Source organism: Cydia amplana, chromosome 19 (genome assembly GCF_948474715.1).
Source record: "Cydia amplana chromosome 19, ilCydAmpl1.1, whole genome shotgun sequence".
In the NCBI taxonomy this organism is placed as follows: Eukaryota; Metazoa; Arthropoda; class Insecta; order Lepidoptera; family Tortricidae; genus Cydia; species Cydia amplana.
This window is the reverse complement of record NC_086087.1, coordinates 8,197,310-8,221,029: the sequence shown is the minus strand read 5'-3', so window position 1 is coordinate 8,221,029 and position 23,720 is coordinate 8,197,310. Positions and strand designations below refer to the sequence as shown.

The 23,720-nt window shown below is 37.0% G+C and overlaps 1 protein-coding gene across 4 annotated transcripts in view; it reads right to left on the bottom strand.

The window, feature by feature from the left end:
* LOC134656866 (zinc finger CCCH domain-containing protein 13) overlaps window positions 1-23,720 on the bottom strand; it is a 109,956-nt gene that overhangs the window by 14,439 nt on the left and 71,797 nt on the right. The window contains exons 3-6 of one of the 4 annotated variants that reach the window (XM_063512396.1): window positions 20,315-20,506; window positions 18,906-19,087; window positions 2,018-2,292; window positions 1,145-1,384 (exon numbers count right to left, since the gene is read on the bottom strand). In XM_063512396.1, coding sequence (XP_063368466.1) covers window positions 1,145-1,384; window positions 2,018-2,292; window positions 18,906-19,087; window positions 20,315-20,479 — 862 coding nt within the window. In that variant the 5' untranslated portion in view covers window positions 20,480-20,506. The remainder of the gene's footprint in view (window positions 1-1,144; window positions 1,385-2,017; window positions 2,293-18,905; window positions 19,088-20,314; window positions 20,507-23,720) is intronic. The other 3 variants (XM_063512398.1, XM_063512397.1, XM_063512399.1) reach the window with 3 other exon arrangements.

The following is a 23,720-nucleotide window of genomic DNA, read 5'->3' as shown; positions in this document are numbered from 1 at the left end:
GTATTTTTGGTACCAAAACTGATGTATGGAGTGAGCACTCTTGTCTTACTATATTTCTCTATGTCCATAGATCACACAGCCGATACGAATCGATTTGAAGGATAAACTTTAAAAATTATTAGGACGCAGAAATTAAGTCTTAATTACGTTAATTTTTTTAGGTTAATTAAATATTAAGATTTGATTTTTTTATGGAAAAAAAGATCCCAGGTACAATGTCATTGGTGCCGTGATTTTTTAAATGTATGAGTTTTATAAGTTATGATATTTATTAAATTCTTGTATTATAAACAAAACCTTCAATGAAGGTGTAATAAACACCATCTGTCGTGACAACATGACTACGACGACGGGCTATTGTCACTCCGTGATGGCATTACAATAGTTATTGAAACCTGACATTAAGTCCATCGTATACCTATAATTTCAGTTTATTTTTATTATGTCAAGATTTATTTATTTGGATCCTACATAAAACTAAGTTCAATTAGATTACTTACTTGAAAATTAGAAACTGGAGCCAAATTCAGATGTACGTAATTAATAGGTACTTATTTACGTCTACTTACGGGGTTGGACAGTAAGGTCTTTCAACTTGTCATTATCGCTCGCTAAGCGCAAACATAATAAATTTTTTCTACTCTTCGACTGCAATGCTTGAATTAAGACTTCGTATACCAAAGTGAAATCGCATACTTTTTTCACTATGGGACCCCAACTCAACTATAATATTCATTTCGATACAGTTTAGTCAACTATAAAGAAATTGACCAATCGAAAGCGCGGAGCAATTACCAGGGCCTCATGAGTTACGAGATGGTGTCGTTGACAAACCGGCCGGGGGCGCGGGGCGCGGGGCCGGGTCGCGTACGAGTGTGAAGGTATCGCGGCTGCTCGCGCATCTTAGCTGTATACTTTTGATTTTTTTACCTACATATATGATTCTTCTACTAGTTTTAAGTATTTTTTTTGTTTACTCGTAGAAAAAGTATTGTATACAATAGTGATATAATCAAGCTTTTCAATCTCATACCTTACATAGGCAACTCAGCAAGCTTCGTTGCCTAAACACGGTACTCGACTGAAAAGCTCTCCATTATATCACGATTGTATAAAATACTATTACACTACTACGTGAACTTACCGCTGGTGCTATGATTGTCGTGCTGTCTCGTGTACTCGTTCCTCTCAGGGGACGGAGCCAGATCGCTCCCAATGCCCGAGCTTCCCCCCGATGACTCCAGCTTGCGCCGCGCGTTCACCCCCACGATGTTCTGGTTCAGACAGCGACGGGTGTCGATGTTGCTCAGGTTCCCCTTTTGCCGGTGCACTGTGTCGTAGTCGCGGGGCGGTAAAAGTATAGGACTTTTCCCTGTAACATTGCCTGAAATTTAATATAATTAGCTTTTGTTTCTAGTTTAAGTATTGGCAAGAACATAGGCAATGCTTGAAGGCTGTGTACTATCTTTTATAAAAGCGCATTATTATATTTAGAATATCAATACCAAATTGATCTACAGTGATGAATATGGATATGTCATAAACTTTAATGCAATAGCTAAGAAACTAATTATATACCCAATAGCTATTTAAAAATAATCCCACACAGAACACCAATAACCGACAAATTATTAGATACAGTGCAGTTTTATTTTCAAATTGTGATAAATAAAAATAAATACTACCTAAAGGTGTCGCACAATACTTATAAACATAATCAATTAAATAAATATTTTACGTAAGACCAGTTTACTTATAAATTATGCTAAATACTGTGAACTATATCAAGCCGAAAAAAGTAAACGTCTCAATATTTGACCCTAATTCCAACAACGGACACACCGCACCCCGTTTATCTCTATCGATAAAAATAAAGGCTACTAATGAAACAATAGTCGCGCACTGGGACGTTTACCTTGTTTCAGTATAATAAAATACTTCGTCAATACATACGTGGGTTAACACAACAGTGCAGGCGCAAGCAACTACCTACAAAAAACTGAAAACTGAGACTGACCTAGACCCTTTTTACCTGTAGACAACTTTTGCTTCAACTCCGCAGCCAAACTGTCATACAGATTAGCCACGCATCTTTCTTCGTTGCTCCCAGAGTCTGACTCTCTAGACACCTCACTGCCTAAAGACGAGTCTGGAGGTTTCTTGGACAACGGGAGAGCCCCCCTCATTTGTAGTTTCCGCTCAATGTCGGCGAACTTCTTCTGGTTTTCTGGTCGCTCTATCAGAGCTTGGAGGTGTGTGTAGAGCATCTCGGCTGTGTGGTCTGAGTCACATCTGGGGACAAAAGGGAGAGAGGGAGTAAGAAAATCTGTTTTAAAACTAATTTTCTTTTTTGTACTGTCAGCGCTTCAGAAAACTTAAGGCTTATAATGATTTTTAGATGAAATAACCTTGTACGGTCAGCATAAATAGTAGCGGATGAAACAACGCCCCAAAAGTATCTGATACACCGTGGAATACTTTTCTAAATAGATATATATCTACAGTTCACCGTCAAAAGTACTGACAACTGTCTAAACAGGGATATATAGGTATATCTCCTTTTGTTAATCTGTTAGGAAATACTTTTGTGCCTAAAGTATTGAAGTAGGGAGCGTTTAATTAGATGCTCTTCTGCTACAATGAACATGCATAATCAAGTCTTGTTGAAACATATTACCTACCTACTAAAACTGGGTCATTGTTATACGATGCTTTTGGCCGACCTTTCAATACAACCAATTGATAAGTTCCAATCTCTCACATCCCATAGAATTCACATTAATTATGAATGAAATCATGTGTAATTTTACTGGTGGTAGGTACCTAGTATTGTACCTACAGTAGGTACGTAATACTTTGGCACACGCTATTGTATCTCAAAACAAACAAAACATTTTAAACTACAATAGCCTATGTTTTGTTTATCGCCAGAAGTCAATATTTGTCAACATTTTTTATTTACGCGCGCAAACCGTAACCATAACAACACAAGTGAGATAAGTGGTAGGTAGTGATATCATGGAAAATTAGTATTGGGGCATCTATACGTGCTGCCGCGAATCGTCTCGTCTTACATGTTCTGTTGAGTAACTGATCTGTGTACAGACCCTTCACCTACAAACACAAACTTTCAATCCACACTTAAAACCAATCACTTTCATTCATCAACAATCAAACGTTTCGCACTATTTCCAAATGGTACCTAATAGTGAGCTCAGTACAATCGGCTCCGAAATTACATACTCGCCGCGCGGTGTGATATCGAATATCAATCACCGTTATTACACCGCGAATTACTATGTAGTAACGAGGGCAGCAGTACCTACAATCGTGTCACATTGCCCTCCTGAATATCAATACCGTGTATCTTTATTGCCAAATAGAGATCGTGGCGAGCGACATAGCATTCGCTCGACTTATATGTATATGTCGGCGGCAGATCGTAAAATCGGGCATATCGAGATATTCCTAGGCATATCATGAAACGCCGCCATTTCATGATTTGACTAGCGACTACCAGCCATATCGTTCAAACATCAACGTTTGACGATTTGCCTGGCGATGTTTAGGCATATCAAATAAGTAGGGTGCGGTATTCCTAGGCATATCATGAAACGCCGGCATTTCATAATATAAGGCACAATTAACGCAAGCTGGGCGGGCACTGCCATGTATCAGACGATTTATTAATATGACTACAATATTAAACCAGTTACACATGTAACAAAATTGCGGTATTGGATGGACATATATATTGTATGACTTTGGCTTGAAATTTGGTCAGCACGGTCAGCACCAAGGATGAAGTTGAGAAACTTTCTATTTTGTAAATTCCTTTGCAAAGTGAAAAAGTGACCCATTTTACGTTAATATTATGCTTCAAAAGATTTTTTTACAATTTTATACCAATAGGTATTTATAAAAAATCAATCAAAATAACTTCACCAGGTACTTAACTATGCTAACCTTACTTTGATGCTTATCTTAATAAAGATTTCTTAACGGCCGACTGAGAGAAAACAATACCCAATAGGTTTTTCGTATTAATCAATAAACTATGTAGCGGGTTTTATACATTAAATGCGTATTAAATAAATAAATTGATATTGCTGCATTCTGTAGTAACTATGTTCATCAGGACTATTGATATTTTTTTAATAGGTATTTTTTCAAGAAATATCTTTAGATCACAAAATTCCCAAAAATCACACTAAAATTTCATTAATATCGCTAGGACGAAGCCTTCCTAGCGATATTAATGAAATTTTAGTGTGATTTTTGGGAATTTTGTGTTCTAAAGATATTTCTTGAAAAAATACTTTGGGTTTGATAAAAATATCTAAAACTGTTTCAACACAGCCACGAGATCGAGTCCACAAAACGCTAAATTCATCCGCTTCCTTATTCTACAGCCGTCTTTATATTATTTAGCTCTTAAGACAAGTATGCCTAATAGGTTGTAACAAGAAGGATATAGGCCTCCAGTTTTTTGCCGCGTGATATTCGGCGCGGCGCGAGCGCATTGTGCGCGAGTGCGAATGTCAAAGTTGAACGATTGACAAGGCCTGCTGTCACGCCGGCAGGTTGTTACGCAATGGAATGCTACGCGTATGTGTGAGGCCAATGCGTGTCTATTGAACAGGACATTTCTATGTTCAATTTGTATAATAGGTTCAATGTAAGTATGCTATTTTTTTTCAATCAATATTGGATTATATAATAGAGGATTCTGGATTCTGTTGGTAACCCCTGGGGAGGTGAAGCTCATATGCCAGGGCGGGAATTAAATATACTTAATAACAAAAACAAATCGCTGAGGGTAGGGGATTGCAGAGAAAACTTCAAGCCATGAGAAACACCGGAGTGTCAATATATATAAATATAACATCTGTTTAAATATGCTATAACAGGCCAACGTTGAACTCGTTAATGGCAACGATACAAACTTTCAACCTCATGTCATGACTTTAGGGTATGAATTACGGGATAAAAGGTATCCTATATGTATTTTTGATCAGGTATAACCCGTATACATACAGGTATATTAATCAGATAGTTTACATATGTGTATCAAATTTTATTGGATTCCATTCAGCGATTTTCCCGTTTTACATATGACGAACATCCCAGTACACACTTAAACTTTTCCACATATACTAGGATAACATTAATAACAGAAATAACAGTTTAAACAGTCGTGTATAGTCTTATCCGTCCTATCCATGTTTCGCAAGTGGCAAGGACAGACTCCCTGGGCGGAGCTACCCTCGATTCGCATCACAAATGTCATTTATCTTGCAACAGCACGCGGCACAAGCTCACATTACGATTGATATGCTAATTTTGACGTTATCGTTTACTATGGACTGGACTAATAGCTTAAGTTACTTTAACATTTTGTTACATATCGTAAAAATAGTCAATGATACTTAGATTACCTACCTACCTTTCGATAATAACTGTTCTAAAACAAATGTGCAAGTGATTATATATTGCCTTCAAACAATAAATGACGACCTAGACTCTGGTGCCAAAAAACCTGGAGGCCTACCCAAGTGACAATAGTGTGTAGAAAATACCATAAGAAACTTAAATAATGTATGGAAATCATCACGTCACATTGAACCTTGGTATTTTAGTATAACCACAGTATAACTTCTTCCTTCCGTAAGTACATCCCTAGGTAGACTGTAAATTATCACAACGTTAAGAAGGCTGTTAAATGATAGAAACTAAAAACTATCTGCATCATAAAAATATCCATTAAATGCAAAACTCATCAACGTCTTTCTCGAAACGGTACAGCTTTTCGATTGATATGTGGGAGTTTTAAATTTCAAGTTGTAAAATTCAGCACAGTAGTTAAATGCTAATTAAAGTCCGTTTAAGTTCCGTACTCCGTATCATTAATTATTTAATTGAACCATCGGAACCCGTTGGAAAGTTCGATCAGAAAATTAACTGTGCTGCCGTTTATGAATTTATGATCTGAATATTGAAGTGCGAAGTAAATTTTCCAACATTTATGATATAATTTGATAATTACGTCGTTTTCACTTTGAAATTAACTGTTTACGGAAGCTCTATGCACAGTTACTTGAGACGGAGGTACCAAGTAAGTACCTAATACAATATTATAGATTTTATACATATATATGCTTATGGAGGATATGGGCCGGTAAAATTTCAAACTGTTTGCATGAATACAAAATCATGTACACTTTTTTTAAATGTTTAGTTTATTTGTTTTTACATTATTTGTTTTGTAAGAAAATCTTAAATGAGCTAAAATAATTGATCAAATTAGAAGTCATTAGTATTTATAGAAAATTATTTTACAAATATACATACTTATTTACCTTACAGCTTACCTTAAGGTTTTCAAATAAATCAATATCCATACATATTATAAAACTAAGGGCCCGGCCACATGTCAGCGGTGCGGCGCCGCCGCCGCCGCGCGGCGCGGCACCGCAGAAATCTGCGGCGACGCCCGCCGCAACGCAAAATTTTGCGGTGCCGCGCTGCGTCATTTGGTTTTAAGTATGTGTTTAGATAAAGTAGTGTATGTAACTGTACATAATTAGGCATTAAAACTCGTGTGATCCTATTAAGAAACTCACTAACGTTCGTTTCTTAAACCCACACTCGTATTTTGATGCCTCTCATTATGTAGCAGTCACATAAACTACTATTTTTGTTAAATATACCTCAAATTATACCTAATATCCTCATATCTACGTAATTTTAATAAAGCAATTTTGAAAATATTTACATTTAGTATATTTGTTTGAATTTTTTCTACTCCCGTACCTTTATTTGTCATTTAAAAGGTCGTACACACACCTTTAAACCCCTATGTTATAGTTGTCAAGACAAGTCTTTAGTCTATTCCCCAAAAAAGTATTTGTGCATACACGCAGTATCTTTTTGGTACTTTTACGATACTTCGTGTAATCACCACTTAAAAAATATTGTATGAAATACATTGTTGCCAACCTAATTTTAATTGTCATCTCTGACAGATGAGTACTAAGTGCATTGCTGCCAATTTACAAAATTGGCAGCAATGCACTTAGTAAAAGGTGAGTTTTTTCAGTTAATTCTTACATAGATAATTTTTACTACGACTTATAGATTCCGAGATATAAGCGACTTTCTGGAAAAACCGTTATACTTATATTAATTTTATGATTTCTATTTAAATATTTAATTGAGAGATTCATAGAAATCATAGATCACACTTTGTAAAATTGAAAATTAAAAAAAACATATTTCATGTAATTATTTTCAAAATTGCTTTCTTAGGGTTAGATATGAGCATATTAGGTATAATTTGAGGTATATTTTACAAAAAAATATTGAACGGTATTGTATCTGGAGAAGCCCAAACTTGGTATGTTTTGAAAATTATTTTTATTATAATTAAAAAAAATGACTGAAATGTAATGATATGATATTTTTGGAATCGGCTCAGAAAGCCCTTTCGTTTAATACCACACACGATAGGTTTCAAAACAGTTTTTTCAAATTCCATACAAAAAAAGATAACTCATCTCGTTTTTTTTATTTAATGGTGCTTCGGGTCAAATTGTTTCAAATGTCCTAAAGATCAATCGTACCGATTTTCATACCCTTAACATCATTTGCAGCATTTTACTGAATTTCTCGGTGTACTGCCAGCGCTATTAAGAAGGCGCATAAATTAAAAAACAATTGAAAAGAAAATTTTGTGTGAACCCATATCTTCGTATAATGAATGAAGATGCAAATCATTTCAAAAGAAAATACCGGCGCGGCACCGCAGAAATCTGCGGCGCCGCACGCCGCTCGGCGGCACCGCGCGCGGCGAAACTCACCGCTTTGCGGCACCGCGCGCGGCGCCGCGCACCGCTTTGGGGCGCCGCAGCGCGGCACCGCAAAAATTTGCGTTGCGGCGAGCGTCGCCGCAGAGCGGTTTGCGGCGCCGCAGATTTCGCGGCGGCGCCGCACCGCTGACATGTGGCCGGGCCCTAAGTCCCCTGCCGCGTCTGTCTGTCTGTATGTTCGCGATAAACTCAAAAACTACTGTACGGATTTTCATGCGGTTTTCACCTATAAATAGAGTGATTCTTGAGGAAGGTTTTAGTGTATAATTTGTAAAGGTTTTGTGTAAATTCGTTGAACTACCCGTGCGAAGCCGGGGCGGGTCGCTAGTAGGTAATAAGAATAACTTTTCCAGCCAGAACCGTTTCTACCACATATACAGTGAAGTTATGATCATTAGGAATGCATCACACTTGCTCCTTGGCATTTAGTTGCCAACCTGTACCAAACTAGTTATTCAGGTATTGTTTCATACAACAATAAACAACTAATATGAACATCTAACCTTACTTTTCATCGTGTTATTATCATGTTTCGATATGAATGTATAGGTCAAGTACCTATTATTGACTTATGCATCTGCCGCTCATTATTTGCCGCATAAGATAATTGTTACTTACAATAATTATATAACTTTTATTCAAACAGCATACATTAATACCATATTGAATGCCAGTATAACTAAGCATTTAATACTGCTAACCTTGTTATTAACATGATGTTTGGAATGCACGGTCATGTATAATTGACATTTTAAGCATCTGCCAATGATTATTAACAGCTTTATTGGTAAGATATTAAAACAACAAGAACTTTGTTAATTAAGTACTTAGTTCTACATATTTAATAACTTTAGTACGAGTATAAAGTATAACGTACGTTTTTTAGTGGTTTATAGTTGTTAATTGTTTATATATGTCACCGTAAAATTATAATCTCGCTAGTTACATTATAAACTGACGGTAGGGAGATTATAATCTAACCTAACCTAACCTACGTTAGATTATAAACTAACGGGTTCACAATCTTACGGTGTCATATATAAGGCCTTCTCCCCCGCTTCGGCTTTTTTCCTAATGCTGCCGCCTTTTTAGGGTTCCGTAGCCAAATGGCAAAAAACGGAACCCTTATAGATTCGTCATGTCTGTCTGTCTGTCCGTCTGTCCGTCTGTCCGTCTGTCTGTCCGTCCGTATGTCACAGCCACTTTTCTCCGAAACTATAAGAACTATACTGTTGAAACTTGGTAAGTAGATGTATTCTGTGAACAGCATTAAGATTTTCACACAAAAATAGAAAAAAAACAATAAATTTTTGGGGTTCCCCATACTTCGAACTGAAACTCAAAAATTTTTTTTTCATCAAACCCATACGTGTGGGGTATCTATGGATAGGTCTTCAAAAATGATATTGAGGTTTCTAATATCATTTTTTTCTAAACTGAATAGTTTGCGCGAGAGACACTTCCAAAGTGGTAAAATGTGTGTCCCCCCCCCTGTAACTTCTAAAATAAGAGAATGATAAAACTAAAAAAAATATATGATGTACATTACTATGTAAACTTCCACCGAAAATTGGTTTGAACGAGATCTTGTAAGTAGTTTTTTTTATACGTCATAAATCGCCTAAATACGGAACCCTTCATGGGCGAGTCCGACTCGCACTTGGCCGCTTTTACTAGTTTTTACCGTCGTCTTTTGCAATCTAACGCGGAAACGTAGCAAACGTGATTGTTTTTTTTTTTGAGTTTGTTTACCTAATAAATTCTCAATCCATTATGTACAAGGGTTACAAAATGAAACAGTTTTTTACACAGGGACTAAAAGGTTTTTACATACCTAGTAGCTAATAAAATGTAAGCCCTGGGGGCCGATTTTTGAAATTCGACCGCTCGATTTCGTGTATTTCGTTCAGTAATAATATATCTCCACTTACTAGGCATGTAAATTCTACTAATAGAATTGAAAACGAGTGGTCAATACCGCTAGATTACACTCCCAATTTCTATCGCTCGTATTTCAAAAATCAGCAATTTGCCGTTATTCACCGATTTTCGAGTGACGAAATCGAGCGATCGAAATTCAAAAATCGGCCCCCTGAACGGACAAAGAAGTACTCATACTTTTCTCACAATATAGCAAAATGATATCATAATAGGATATCATCATTTAAAAATAAACACGATAGCGCTAGGAATGCTGGCATTTTAAAGTCAAGGCTAGGTCGGTGGAGTTCACATAGCAAAATGAATAGTTATTTACTTTGTATCAATTGACATCGAACAAAATTAAATCAAAATAAAATTACCATATAAAATATCTCGTTATAAATGATTAAAGTCAAATATTAATATGTATTATGTATGAAGTATTAGAATTTCTTGTAATATATTTTATTAATATACATCCAAATTTGTTAGGAAGTATATGAAGGATAACCACTATAATAATATTAATAATTGCTTTTATTTTATATGTAATTTTTTGTATGTTGTGTATGTATTCCTTTTAAGATTTTTTTGTTAGGTATCTATTAAGTTACCTACACCCTTGGCATAAAGATACAGACATAAACCGCGGTATTCGGAAAACAAGATCCGTTCTAGACTAGAGAACGATACGATATGTACTAGATACGTTGTAGTTTAGATTTCAACTAGTTCTCTTTTGCAGCTCAATTCGGCCAACAAATGTCACTCTTTTACGTTAAAATATCGTAATAATCTCTTGTGGAAATCATTCAAGAGTATCTCCAAAATCGCGGAAATGTCAAATATTGACAGGCTAGATCTTAAAAATATCGTTGTCGTATCTTGGTGATGTCTAATAGACATCTAATGGATGTCTAGTTCAAAATCCGAATCGGGCCCAAAGTGTCAAAATTCAGCAGTGCCTTTAAAATAAACAACGTTAGCCGCACAAACTAAAAAAAAAACAACAAAAACGAACAAGTTTAGTCTCGACGTTGAATAGTTTTTAATTTTCTCTTCACACCTTGTTCAAAGTTATTTTTTACCACCCAGATGTATCCATTGTCACGAATATTTTTCCGACAGGTGACAGTACCGGTGAAAGTTATAAATGTTTCGTCTTCTATGTTCAAAATAAATAACTGTCAAAAAGTACTGGCAACTGTCAAAATTCTAGTGAAAGCGCCATAAGATGTGACTGCAAAAGTCACTGGATGAATGATCAGTTTAAATAATGGACATGTGGAGATATGTGCAGATTTAAACATTGTTTTCGCCTGGGATCACTCCGCCGACCTTTGTGCTAGAAAAGTAGAAAATAGGGTTTTGATACATTAGAAAGCTGATTACTATAGAAATTCCTATTTAATTCGCGTTTTAAGTCGTCATTAAGCCCATTATGTGTCTCCGTATCCTCAGTTTCATTGAAGTCATAAATTAACGGCTTAATTTGGCGAATTATGTTACTTTCACACGCGTGAACAGGAATTTCATTCAAGTTTCACATTTTTATTAAAGTATGTAAGATGAACGGTATTCATATTTGTTCTTACAGCTTACAGATTATTATAATAGCAATAAAATTACTAAGTTTATGGCAAATAAAACTCTTATGATTTTATGGCAAAATTATGGCCATATTATAATGGATAATCAAAGCACTATAAACACTATGTTGACAATTTACGAGCGGGCTAGCAACCATTTACATACCAAACATAGGGATTCGCAATAACCATTACATCAGCGTATAAATAAGATTATAACTCGTCTTAAAGTGCATGCCCCGTTTTAAATACCATGTAAACTAACCGGATATTATGCGTCGGCAAACTAGTTGAGTACCGTAAAATGGGGTGAGTAGGGACAAAACTGATATTCAAACCTCGATAACATTTTATTTTTACATATGCAAACTGAATGGTGTATATAATAAGTGTTCCGGACGTTTGTATTTTAGTTTTTATTTTATTTTGGGTAGTTCCATTTCATAACTTTGACGATAAACAGGAAATCCCACCTCACCCCGTAGTCCCTCGTAATTGGGGTGAGATGGGATTTCATACAAAGGTGATTTTGGAAGATTGTTGGATCGATTTTTTTTTATTATGAGTATTACTAATAGCTCCATTTTAAATTGGAATAAATTATTTTTGTAGCAGTAGCCTTAAAATCCCATCTCACCCCCCTTTCATCCCTTCTCTCCCCATTCATAATTCAACTCTCCCTGCGAACCCTACTCACCCCATTTTACGGTACCCGGAAAATATCGCCTTAATCTAAACGTGCGCAGGCGTATAATTTGTCTTTAATTGCAAGTCTTCGCTGCCGTAGACGGCAGGCGTTATCATAAAGTAAAGGGATAGCAGGTTCTGGTTTCAGTCTAGGTTATTGCCTGTAAGTACCGGTTTCATCCGTTTTTTGTATCTATTAGCTGAGGTTGGTATGTTGGCTTACTTGCTAGGGTTCCATCTGGTTGAGGATGTGCATTTTTGTCATAATCCTTAATTGAAAAATCTTAAAGACCACCAAAACTATTATTTTTGCCGTCAATAAAAAAAAATAAGTCAATTTTTTTTTACATGCAGAAACATCTGCGATCGATGCTTATTAAGCTTAGAATAAATTTAAAAGTGGAAAAATTACTGTCTTGGGTGAGACTTGAACTACAATTATGTTAGAACTCACGGCCAATCCAGAGGCCGTGAGTTCAAATCTCACCCAAGACAGTAATTTTTCCACTTTTAAATTTATTCTAGTAATATGTCAGTTCGGGGGAGCTTCAGTAAAAAAGTCGCATAGGTACATGCTTTCACTGATAGGTACCTACTTAATCAATCAATGTGTTTAATGCAAGTTTAATGAAATTTAAACTAACTAATTAAAGTTTAATATGGAGGCGGTAGCTGTCTTCTCAAAGATACATAAACATAATTGTCAAACTATTTGTACAAAGCATGTACAAAGAAATTTTTATCGAAGTACAATTTTGTTAACAGACATTTGATATTTAATAATGACATGACCACACTTTGTCATTGAAAATGTCATTAGATTAGCTTGGTTCGACTCTATGATGTTCATAATAGCGCTTCAAAATCAGTGCAGAATTAGCTTTCACGGACTCTAATTACTTAGGTACATATTTTGATAAGGATAAATATTTTTAGGTAGTTTATTTTCCAAGTAGGCATGTTCTAATGCGCTTACGAACGTCAAATAAAGCTATTTTAATTGATAAATATTGTATCACGGAACCATATGTTAAAGAGGTGGTTAACTTAACCGGTTGCAGCATGTATGTGATTACTTCAACCCGCTAGCCGTGAGTTCATCTTTAGCGTTAACTCCCAGGTTTCCCGGTATGATAATTTCTAACACGACACTAAACTATAAAAAATAATTGGACGCGTGAGAAGTTGCTTTGCTAGATTCAATTCTTCAACATCATTATAGATAAGGACTTTTTAATCAAGTTCGTTAGTATTTATCACAGAATGCCTACTTATATGTATTGAGTATCATAGTTTAAGTAAATTACGAGTACCTACCCATAATAAAATTGTGAATGTAGTCCAAGATATCCCCGAGCATTAAGCAATAATAATGCATAATGGCGCGCGCGGGATGTAGGCCTGCCGGCCTTCTTGGCATCGGCGGCTGGGGTGGGTGGCCTTGTCACTCAAATTGTATCTTCGAATGGTGACGAGGTAGCCATACCCTATGCTGCGGATGCTTTGGCGGCATGGTCGGCTCTCAACCCGGGTACGCCAGAGATACCGGATCGTCAGCGCTCATGGGACGATATTGGGGTGAAGCGGGTGTTCGGGGGCTTGTTGGAGATTGCGGCGGGTGCGGATAGGGCAAGGCTCAACGCAGTGTCGAGGCCAGAGTCCGGTGCGTGGCTCCAGGCGCTTCCTTCCCCGCATTTAGATACCCTTCTTGACAATGACTCGATGCGGGTGGCCGTGGCTCTACGCCTGGGCTGTGATGTGTGTGAACCCCATGTATGCATCTGCGGCTCTATGGTGGAGAGGGACGGCCATCACGCGTTGAGTTGTTGTCGGTGTGCAGGAAGGTACCCACGCCACCACGCCTTGAATGATATCTTTCGGAGGGCGTTGGTCTCGGCGAATGTACCTTGTGTGCTGGAGCCACCGGGTCTTAGTAGGTCTGATGGGAAGAGGCCCGACGGGTTGACCTTGATCCCGTGGGAGAGGGGCAGATGTCTCTTGTGGGACGCCACGTGCGTCAACACTTTTGCCGCTTCGCATGTTAGCCGCACTGTGCGTTCGGCAGGGGCAGCGGCTGAGTTAGCGGCGGCTCGGAAGCGGGAAAAATATGCAGTATTGGGGAACTACTTGTTTGTCCCTCTTGCTGTGGAAACCACTGGCTGTTGGTGCGCTGAGGCAAGGACTTTTATTGGGGAAGTGGGCAGGCGTTTGAGACAGAGTGGTCATGATCCTCGTTCCGGGTCGTTCCTCATGCAAAGGTTGTCCATCGCGGTTCAGCGTGGCAACGCGGCGAGCGTGATGGGCTCCTTTGCGTCTGGAGGGGCGCGGGGCGAGTTTGGTGGGTAGGTTACTTGTTAGTTGTTAGTTTAGATTAATATTTAGTAGTAGTGTTTAGTTTTAAGAGTAGGTACCTATAGTTGATTTTAATGTAATTTTTTTATTTTATTTGTTGTACAATAAAGTGTTTATAATAATAACTAGATCCTCTAGATTAAAACAAAAACTAGTTGATGAATTATACTTACTGTTCTATTTTAGAAAAGTTTTCAAAAGGCTTGATAGGTATAAGGTAGTGGTTATATTCTCTTTGGGTATAAGTTTTTTAAAAGATAACTGTAGGAGTTTTAAAAGATTACGTAAGTATCGTTGCTGTGAAAAAATATTAGTTTTACGTAGCAAAATTAATTTCATTCGTTTTACGTGGCCTCACCTCAATAATTCTCTAAAAGTCGTGAGGGATAAATGACTAGGTTCCTACGTTAAAGTCACGTGTGTGATGATTCTTTTATGATGACATCTTACATTTCTGTATGTTTCTAATAACAATATTCGATACAAAATGTGCTCTTTCTAAGAGTTGCATAATAAAGTTAGTTGTCTTGTCTGAACTTTTAAATTAAGCGTATCTAAACTTACTTATATTGTAACCATTTGGATCTTTCATAAGAATTTTAATAGCTCTATTAATTTAGTGAGGTGGCCCATTCTAAACAGGTTTGTTGGAAATTCTTGAGAAGTGATCTTGTTTAACCACAAGATTTTATAAATGATAGTGGCCATTAAAATTGAGATACACTACGTAAGAGCTTCTTGAATAATTGATTATATGTTATCTCTTCCAGTCACCTGTCTGTCTATTTAAACATTCACCAATATGTTATTGTGTGTGCATGAAACATAGTTATGCGACTTTCGATACCTCTCATAACCAACCACTATACAACATAAAAGCCATTGTAAAAACGTAGCGTTTGTTGACCGATTGAAGCGAAGGCGTCCGTTTCAACTTGGGAAAAAATGCTTCCACATGTTCCTCTCCCACGTATGTTCTCATCTACAGGTCTCAGTTCAGAAACGACTCTCGAGAAATTATGTGAGCATGTTCTATAATATATGGTATATTTTTTTATCGATGAATACTTCGAATTTTTTTCCAAAATGGCGGAGCTGCAAGACCCAAGAGTTGTAGTTTTAAAATTTATCAATAATAAATTATGGGAAACAGTTCTAAATCTTGGCATTTCTCGGGCTAAATGTGTCACGACCTCGCAGATGCGACGTGATATGCCAGGCCATTTCTACAGCGATATTCAGATGCCGATCTGATTCGATATTGTTATTGTTCTGATAGTTCATAGGAACTTAATAGATACAAGTACTACGCTTCCGCTGCTTCCCTCGCTAATCGTGGGAACTTTGCATTTATCCGGGTTAAAAGTATAGCGTTTGTAATAAGAGTTATGAAGAATAGCTGAGCTGTTTTATGCTTGCTTATACACGAAGTCTTGTTTCACTTACCTATTGATAAATTTGAACACGGCTTTAAAAAAATTCGATCACAATAATGGATGAAATATTCCAATGACAGTCCTTATTTCACAAAAAAATCTATGGATAAAACGGTGTTTTACTCCGTTTAAGTCTGAGTTTACTATCTTAAAGAACAATGGAGTATTTTGAGGAATTAACCCTACTTCATCATCATCATCATTTTAGCCTTCGGTCGCCCACTGCTGTGCATAGGCCTCTCTTCTTGTACGCCACTTGTCCCGGTCCTGTGCTAGTTTGATCCAAAAGTGCCCCGCGATACTTCGAACGTCATCCACCCAACGAGCCAACGGACGCCAGGCGCTTCTTTCATCCGTAAGCGGCCACCAATCCGTCAACATTTTGGTCCACCTGCCACTCTGCCTAGCCCTTACTTAAGTAAATATTTCATTTTAATTTCCATTAAAATAATAATAATCTTTTTTATGAGTAAAAACAAGAGTTAACATTAAAACTCATGTTGTGATGTGAGAATTGGTTGCGTTAATCCTTAGCAACATTTACCATCAATTTAAATGTAATAATGAACGACTCTTCAACCGTTAACATCCATTGCACCATCAAAGATGCTCCTTTAGCCTTGTTTGAACGCTGTTGCAATTGCGTTCTGCTAAATGCCATGCTCAGCCCTTTAGGTAATACAATTCAAAGCTACCTATAATTCAGAAGTTACTTTTACGAGTATAATTATCTTATTGACGTAGAATTTTAATCTATATTTCCTAAGCCAAAGGGTCGTGTTTAATTTAGAACGTTAATAAAACAATACCTACGTGCTTTTAAACGAATTGATCTATTGACTAGACACATAATTGGTATATAATGGTTTGTTAATAAAATAACTTGGTTTCCTAATTAATTAAGTGTTTAGTGATTAACCACGACCTTGATTGGTATTTTATGACTGTCTGAGGTCAGGAAAACGTTTCTAAATGATAATAATGTGTAAAATAGCTATTAATATTTTTAGCGACGAGTATACCTCCTTATTTCATAGGTAGTTAAAATAAAATCCAGACAAAGAGTTTGTGATACCTATAGTACACCTATTAAATTTCAAAGACAAATATTCCGTTTTCAACAGGCTAGCTTGGACATCTCGTAAGATAGTCATTCTTTACGAGGTTAACTCGTATATCCAGAATAATAAATGCACTATGACATTCAAGTATATTTTCCCATGTTTCTCTAACGTCTTCACAAATACCATCTCCTTTAACAGACAAAACACTCGCATAAATGTGCTCCTGCGCAGGTATTTACGTGACATTTGCAAAGGTCGCACTTGCATCCGCGCAGTCAAATGCCAAACGTCTGTCTTATATTTTTCTAGCACTTGGATGCTAACAAACCGTCAAGTGCCGCACCTTTGTTGTTGGATCTTTTGAGTTCCAAGCATTGGGTCATGCTTCATTTGCATTGGGGTTGTCAGTTTAAGATGACTTTCAAAATTAGCTTTCGATAAGCTATATGATATTTGTATTTGAATCAATATAAAGCGCATTTAAAATATTTTATACTTTTTTCTACTCCCGTACTTTTATTTGTCATTTAAAGGGTCGTGCACACACCTTTAAACATATCTTATAGTTGTCAAAACAAGTCTTTAGTCTATTCCCCAAAAAAGTATTTGTGCATACACGCAGTATCTTTTTGGCACTTTTACGATACTTCGTGTAATCACCACTTAAAAAATATTGAATGAAATACATTGTTGCCAACCTAATTTTAACTGTAATCTCTGACAGATGAGTGAACCATAGACATGTTTTTTTTATTTTATTCATTCTTTTCCCGCCCGTACCCTCCAATCTTTGCTACTTCTTGAATAAAAAATATTTGTTAAATTTACAATTTTATTTCAAAGTATGTGCTTGGTCGTAGAAAAAGTATTGTATGCAATGTTGTTTAACTGAGTCAAAAAATACTCGTGGCGTCTTTATTAACAATTTTCGGCTTCGCCTCAAATTGTTACTCACGCCACTCGCCTTTTTTGACCTCTCTTAAACAACGGTTGCATTAAATACTTTAATTGATGACGTATTTTTAAATTAGGATACTTCTTAGGTAGGTAATGTGAAAAGTGGCATTATAATGCCGATATATTTTCCGAAACGCTGCCAAGTAAAAGTTAAAAAAAAATCACAATATTGCTACGGCGCGTCAACGTATTACAGAGTAATTGATATCTATAATTGTTATATAGTATTTCTTCGATTTGGCGATTTAAAATCGGTGTGACGAAAGGTGCGGATGAGGGAGTGCGCCTCGCTCCCGCGATCCTCAATCAGGAAGACATACTGCCTAATCTGCCTATCAGTCCCTACTAACAAGGCAACATAACACCTATACAATACGGGATGATGACACATGTTGAATTTTATAACAAAATCTAGTAAAATATATCTATTTTACTTGGTACTATCGTAAATGAGCAATTAAGCACAATATTGTGGAAATTAAAAAAATATATGGAAATAATACAAAAATACGGCACCTGAAAGTTTCAAAATTTAAGTTTTTTTTAACTTCCAAAAACGAAATAAGTAAGGATCCCATTCGATTCCTCACATTTTACCCAAAAAAAGATTGTACCTATATAGCAACTGTATACATAAACGCAATATACCACCGACAAAAACGCAATTTTCTTGTTTTGTTCATACTTCAAGATGCGCTTTCAGTGACCTTGACGTCACGTTCCCATATCAATTTGTTCAGGGTGTTTCGCGAGTGAAGTACGACTGTCGGACTTTGACTATAATTTCTGACTTTTGTATTGCTTTAATGCAATGGGTCTCATAGAGACATTTGATCCTAAAAACAAACCTGATTGATTGATACCATAAATGTAGTTGTATTTAATAATTGTTGATGTATTATTATTATTATTTTGCTTGTATGTAAATTCAATGTTGACGTGTAAAAGTGCCCTTGTGGCCTATTTGCTGAATAAATGTTGAAGTTGAAGTTGAAGTTGAATGAAAATTTGTCATCTAGCCTATAGTACCTGTAGGCGTGCACGTGCACGGGGCAGCCTGTGAGCGGGTTGTAGAGCAGCAGCACGCACGCCACCACGTCGCCCTGCACCACGGCGCTGGTGATGCTGCCATGCGGGATGAAGTGCTTGATCGTCTGCTGCTTGCCTTTGGCCGTCACATTCTGGATTATCTTCAGCCCTTTGTGGGACACCTGTGAGAGTAGAGAGGGAACTTTATGATAAAACAACTACAATTCGAAATGTTGTATGGTTTGGCTCTCATATTAACGTAAGATTTTAAACTGTTTAGACGACAACGGTTTCACTCACTTGAATTTTTAGTCGCTATTGGCGAGTTGCCGTCGCCGCGAGCACTCGAGCCTGAAGAAGGACCCCCGAAGGGCCCGAAACATGACGCCAACTAAAATTTCACTTCGACTAAAAATTCAAGTGAGTGAAACCGTTGTCGTCTAAACAGTTTAAAATATGTCTCACGAAAGTTTAATATCGAACGCAAGATTTTGTAGTGAATCTATTACTACTACTTAAGCTTTACTTCAAAGTAATAAAATGTCGGCGTTCATTTAAAAAGTAATTCTAACCGACACCGACCTGAAATACATATGATTACATCAAACAGTTAGTGATTTCAATATAAATTCACTAGAAAAGGTACAAGTAATATAACATAATTGATCGATTTCCAGCAGATCCCCTGCTGTGCTGTGATCAGATCATTACATGAGCTATTTATTGTAAGTTATCGCAATACTTGTAATCCACAAACAGAATAAAAGTTCGACTAGCGAGCAACTTGCTATTTGCTCATAACAAACTTAACAATCGCTTATGGCGATCGATAATTAGATCATACTCGTAAAGTAAATGGTGGGCTCAATCAAAACGTCTCTATAACACAATGACCCTATTGTTACATAAGGTAGTTGCATGATCCTACAACATAATAAAACAATTAGAACACCACACTTTCACTGAACTTTTTGCCGAGCTGACCCGCGCAGACGCGTGGGTGACGTTCTGAATATTTAAAGGAAAATCACTTTCTTTTGCCGGAGAGACAATGCATGGGAGTGACAAACAAACAAAAAAATAAACAAACGGAACGTCACCACATCAGGTGTGCCAAATGACGTAAAAAAGTCTTGGCTGTTGAATTTGGCTGCGCATGAATGAAACGGTTATTTGTAAGATTTATACGACATCCAGACTCCTAATCTATGGCATTCAGCTCTTTGACCGCAGCAGGTTATTCTGCGAAAATTCGTACCTAAAGCTTATATTAAGGTCCGCCGTTATATAATCATTGACGATTGATCAATCGACAATCAGTAGACAACAACTATTTTTCTGAGTCAAGTCCATGTGATTGCTTCCAATGTGTTTCCTTAGAGATGTTAAGTTTTAAACTGATAACTGACCTGTAGTGTAACCTTAAAAGGCTCCAACTCCCTGGCCCGCTCTTCGAGCAGCTGGACCGCTGGTAGCGCAAACTCCTCCCCTCGCAGCCCCCGCGACTCCTGCGCGCCCAGGAACCACACGTAGTACGACGCTTTCTTTATGTCCTTCTTCAGTCGTAGCGCCATCTTGCGGCCTATGTCATTGTTGGCGTCCTACAACAAGAGAAAAAAAAAATATTAGGCATTCTGTTTGTCTAATATTCTATAGTAGGGTCTAAAAAGCTTATTTTTTGATTGAGTGCCAAAAAATCCCCGGTGATAAATGATTATTGATTTTCAGACCGTTTAACCAACACTTTTCAGTCGTAGTAGCATCGATTACTTTAAAAATAGTTATTTTCGATACAAGTGCGAAAAAGGGGAAATTCGAAACGAGTGGCGATAAATTAAAACACGACCGAAGGGAGTGTTTTAAATCGACACGAGTTGCGAATTACCTATTCGCACGTGTATCGAACAACGTTTTACAGTACATATGGCACTTTAAAGTTTCGACATACGCACGAAAAGTGCTATTTTAAGTGCGGGAAAGTAGCATAGGGAAAGCATATGTACTGTAAAAATGTTTTTGAGCAGAATCTTGATTCTTTATTTTTACAAAATAATAATTAATATTACTTACTTACTACTTGAAAACCAAAACGTATTATTGAGACCACAACCATATTGGCATATAATGCCGGGAGATGAAGTAATGCGTAGACCTGGTACAAATAAGAATTTTTTATAAATCTATCCATGTTTTATTCAACACGCTACCTACCGCACATAATGCCCACTCTGAATTCACGCCCGCTTCGTATCTATTAATTAATATTCCACTTCGAAAGCACTACACGGTTGACAAATGTTTATATTTTGCGCAACTAAAATAAGGGCAGTGGACACACTTGTGTTTGTTATGGCGATTACTAATTTTCACACGCGGCGCTTGCTTCATTCGGTCAACCTTGGTTGAAATTGTTAAAATCGCCGGCACGCGGAGGAATGGCGATAGAATTTCCAATAGACTTGTAATAATTTATTCAAGAATGAGATGGTGCAAATCGTGACCGCGATCTTAGTGTTCGATTTATAGGTTTAGTAAGTAGCTGAGCTAATGAGGACGCAGGGTTGCTAAATGCAGGGCCTATTGCCACATTTTATGGTTGTTTTAATTTTATTCATTCCTACATATGAAATCTTGCATTAATATGGAAATTCTGAAGCAAGGTAACCCGTTTTTTTAGATATTTTTATATCGATATTAAACTTTCGTGAGACATATTTTAAACTGTTTATACGACAACGGTTTCACACACTTGAATTTTTAGTCGCTATTGGCGACATGTTTCGGGCCGCGCAGTTGCAGTCGCCGCGAGCACTCGAGCCTGAAGATGGACCCCCGAAGGGCCCGAAACATGTCGCCAATAGCGACTAAAAATTCAAGTGAGTGAAACCGTTGTCGTATAAACAGTATATTTTTATATGTTTTAAAATATGAGCGCGTAGTTATAATAAGTACCTATCTATGTTCAGTTGCGTAATTTTTAGCTGTTTTCGAAATGAACACAATTATAGACATGCGTATGCACGCACACGTGTCCTATAAAACTAACAGGTAACCCAAATTGCTACATAAATTACATAAATAAAACTTAAAAAAATGACTATAATGACAACGCGGTACCACCATTCACAAATCTCAGCGCTGACACGCCCCGCAGTTCCGAATTTATGAAACACCCAATCCATCATCCTTGCAAATCTCGTTACAAAATATATTGCAACAGATTAATTTATTACAGTTAAGGTGACAGTCCATTTCCAACCGCAGCTGCACTACTGTATTTTACTATGGAAATTGACAGTAACAGCGACGCGTTCACTATCGTAGTGCAGCTGCGGTCGGAAATGGAATGTTACCCTTAGTGCTATTAGGCGGCATGTGGATATTAGTTCCGTTATTCAGGCCATTCTGTTTTTGCTGATGGTGACCAGCGGCAATTACTGGTGAAGTTAGGCTTGGCTAAATACCGCGGTTTAAACGGTCCAATTATAAACGTGTGGGTCGGCCATATTGGTATAGTAAGTGGAACGGAGGGTTGATGGTAGGTGGTAAAAAATGGTACACTTCATACCGATAGACCGTCGATCAGAAATATCAGTGTTGGCGCAGAACAAATCACAGATTGGAGATTTTATGCACTGCTACTGTAGGTACCCTTTTTACAAGCTTTACACGTGCTTTTCATAAGTTCTAAATAGCAGTAGCAGTGGGAGCCTGGCAGATGATAATGCTATTAAATCTTTTCTTCTTAAGACGGTGTGTACAAAATTAATTCTTAATTTTTTTGGCACAATATCGTACCTTATTATCAAGCTAAAAGAATAACAAACACATTTATTATTATTATAATATTCCTTTTACACATAGTACTAAAATAATACAAGATAACGGAAAGGATGCAAAAAGCAACGACCTCCAATTTTAAAGTGTTATTGCCCTGCGTTCAACTGAGACTCGAACAACAAATTAAATTGCCAAATATCGTCGCGAACTTGAACGTGAAACGTTAAACAATGGAACGAACACTTTCGAAAGAAAACTTTTGTCAAATAAAAGTTTATTGTACTTAATAACCCACATGGTCCACCACATTTACATTTGAACTTCTAAGTAGGCACTTAGCTGATAATCTGGCAAATGGTAAGTGTTCAATTTTATTGTTTTAACTACCTTAAAAGGATTTTGACTTAATAAAAGAGGGTACAAATGAATGTGGAAATATAAAATCATTCAGTTGGATTGAATGCGCACTGAATAAAGTTTTTGTTAAAAGGTATCATTTGCGAAGACTATTTTTCTCTTCTGGTGCGTGTAAAGTAACTATAAACGCTTTTGTAACTCTAATAAGAGACGAAACCTACATGGTATATAACTTAATGAGTGATGGAGCCAGCCAGAGCGATTTTTATAAGCTGTTAGGCATGATTATATACTTTTAACACATCTACAAGTAGAGTAGCTTGAGAACAAGTTGAACAAACTCCACTTCGCTCGAGTTAGCTCTTCGCAAAGTTATGTGTCCGCAAAAACGCATAGCCGCACGCCGCACCAGCCTAACCCGTGAGGTAAAAAACCGGTCAAACGAACGGACATCGCGTCGCAATACTTGGTCTACTAGAGATGGCCTACGAGCTACGAGTTTACATGTATGACTCGACAATCTCAAATCTAATCCTAAATTAAGGTAAGCGTGTAATAATTTAAGCGGGGACGATTTACGATAAATCTGTATTCTGTATTCATTTATAGTGAATCTAGGTGCTGGTGCATAAATCATGAATAATCGTTTTTTTTTGTCTTCTCGTGTACGTAAATATG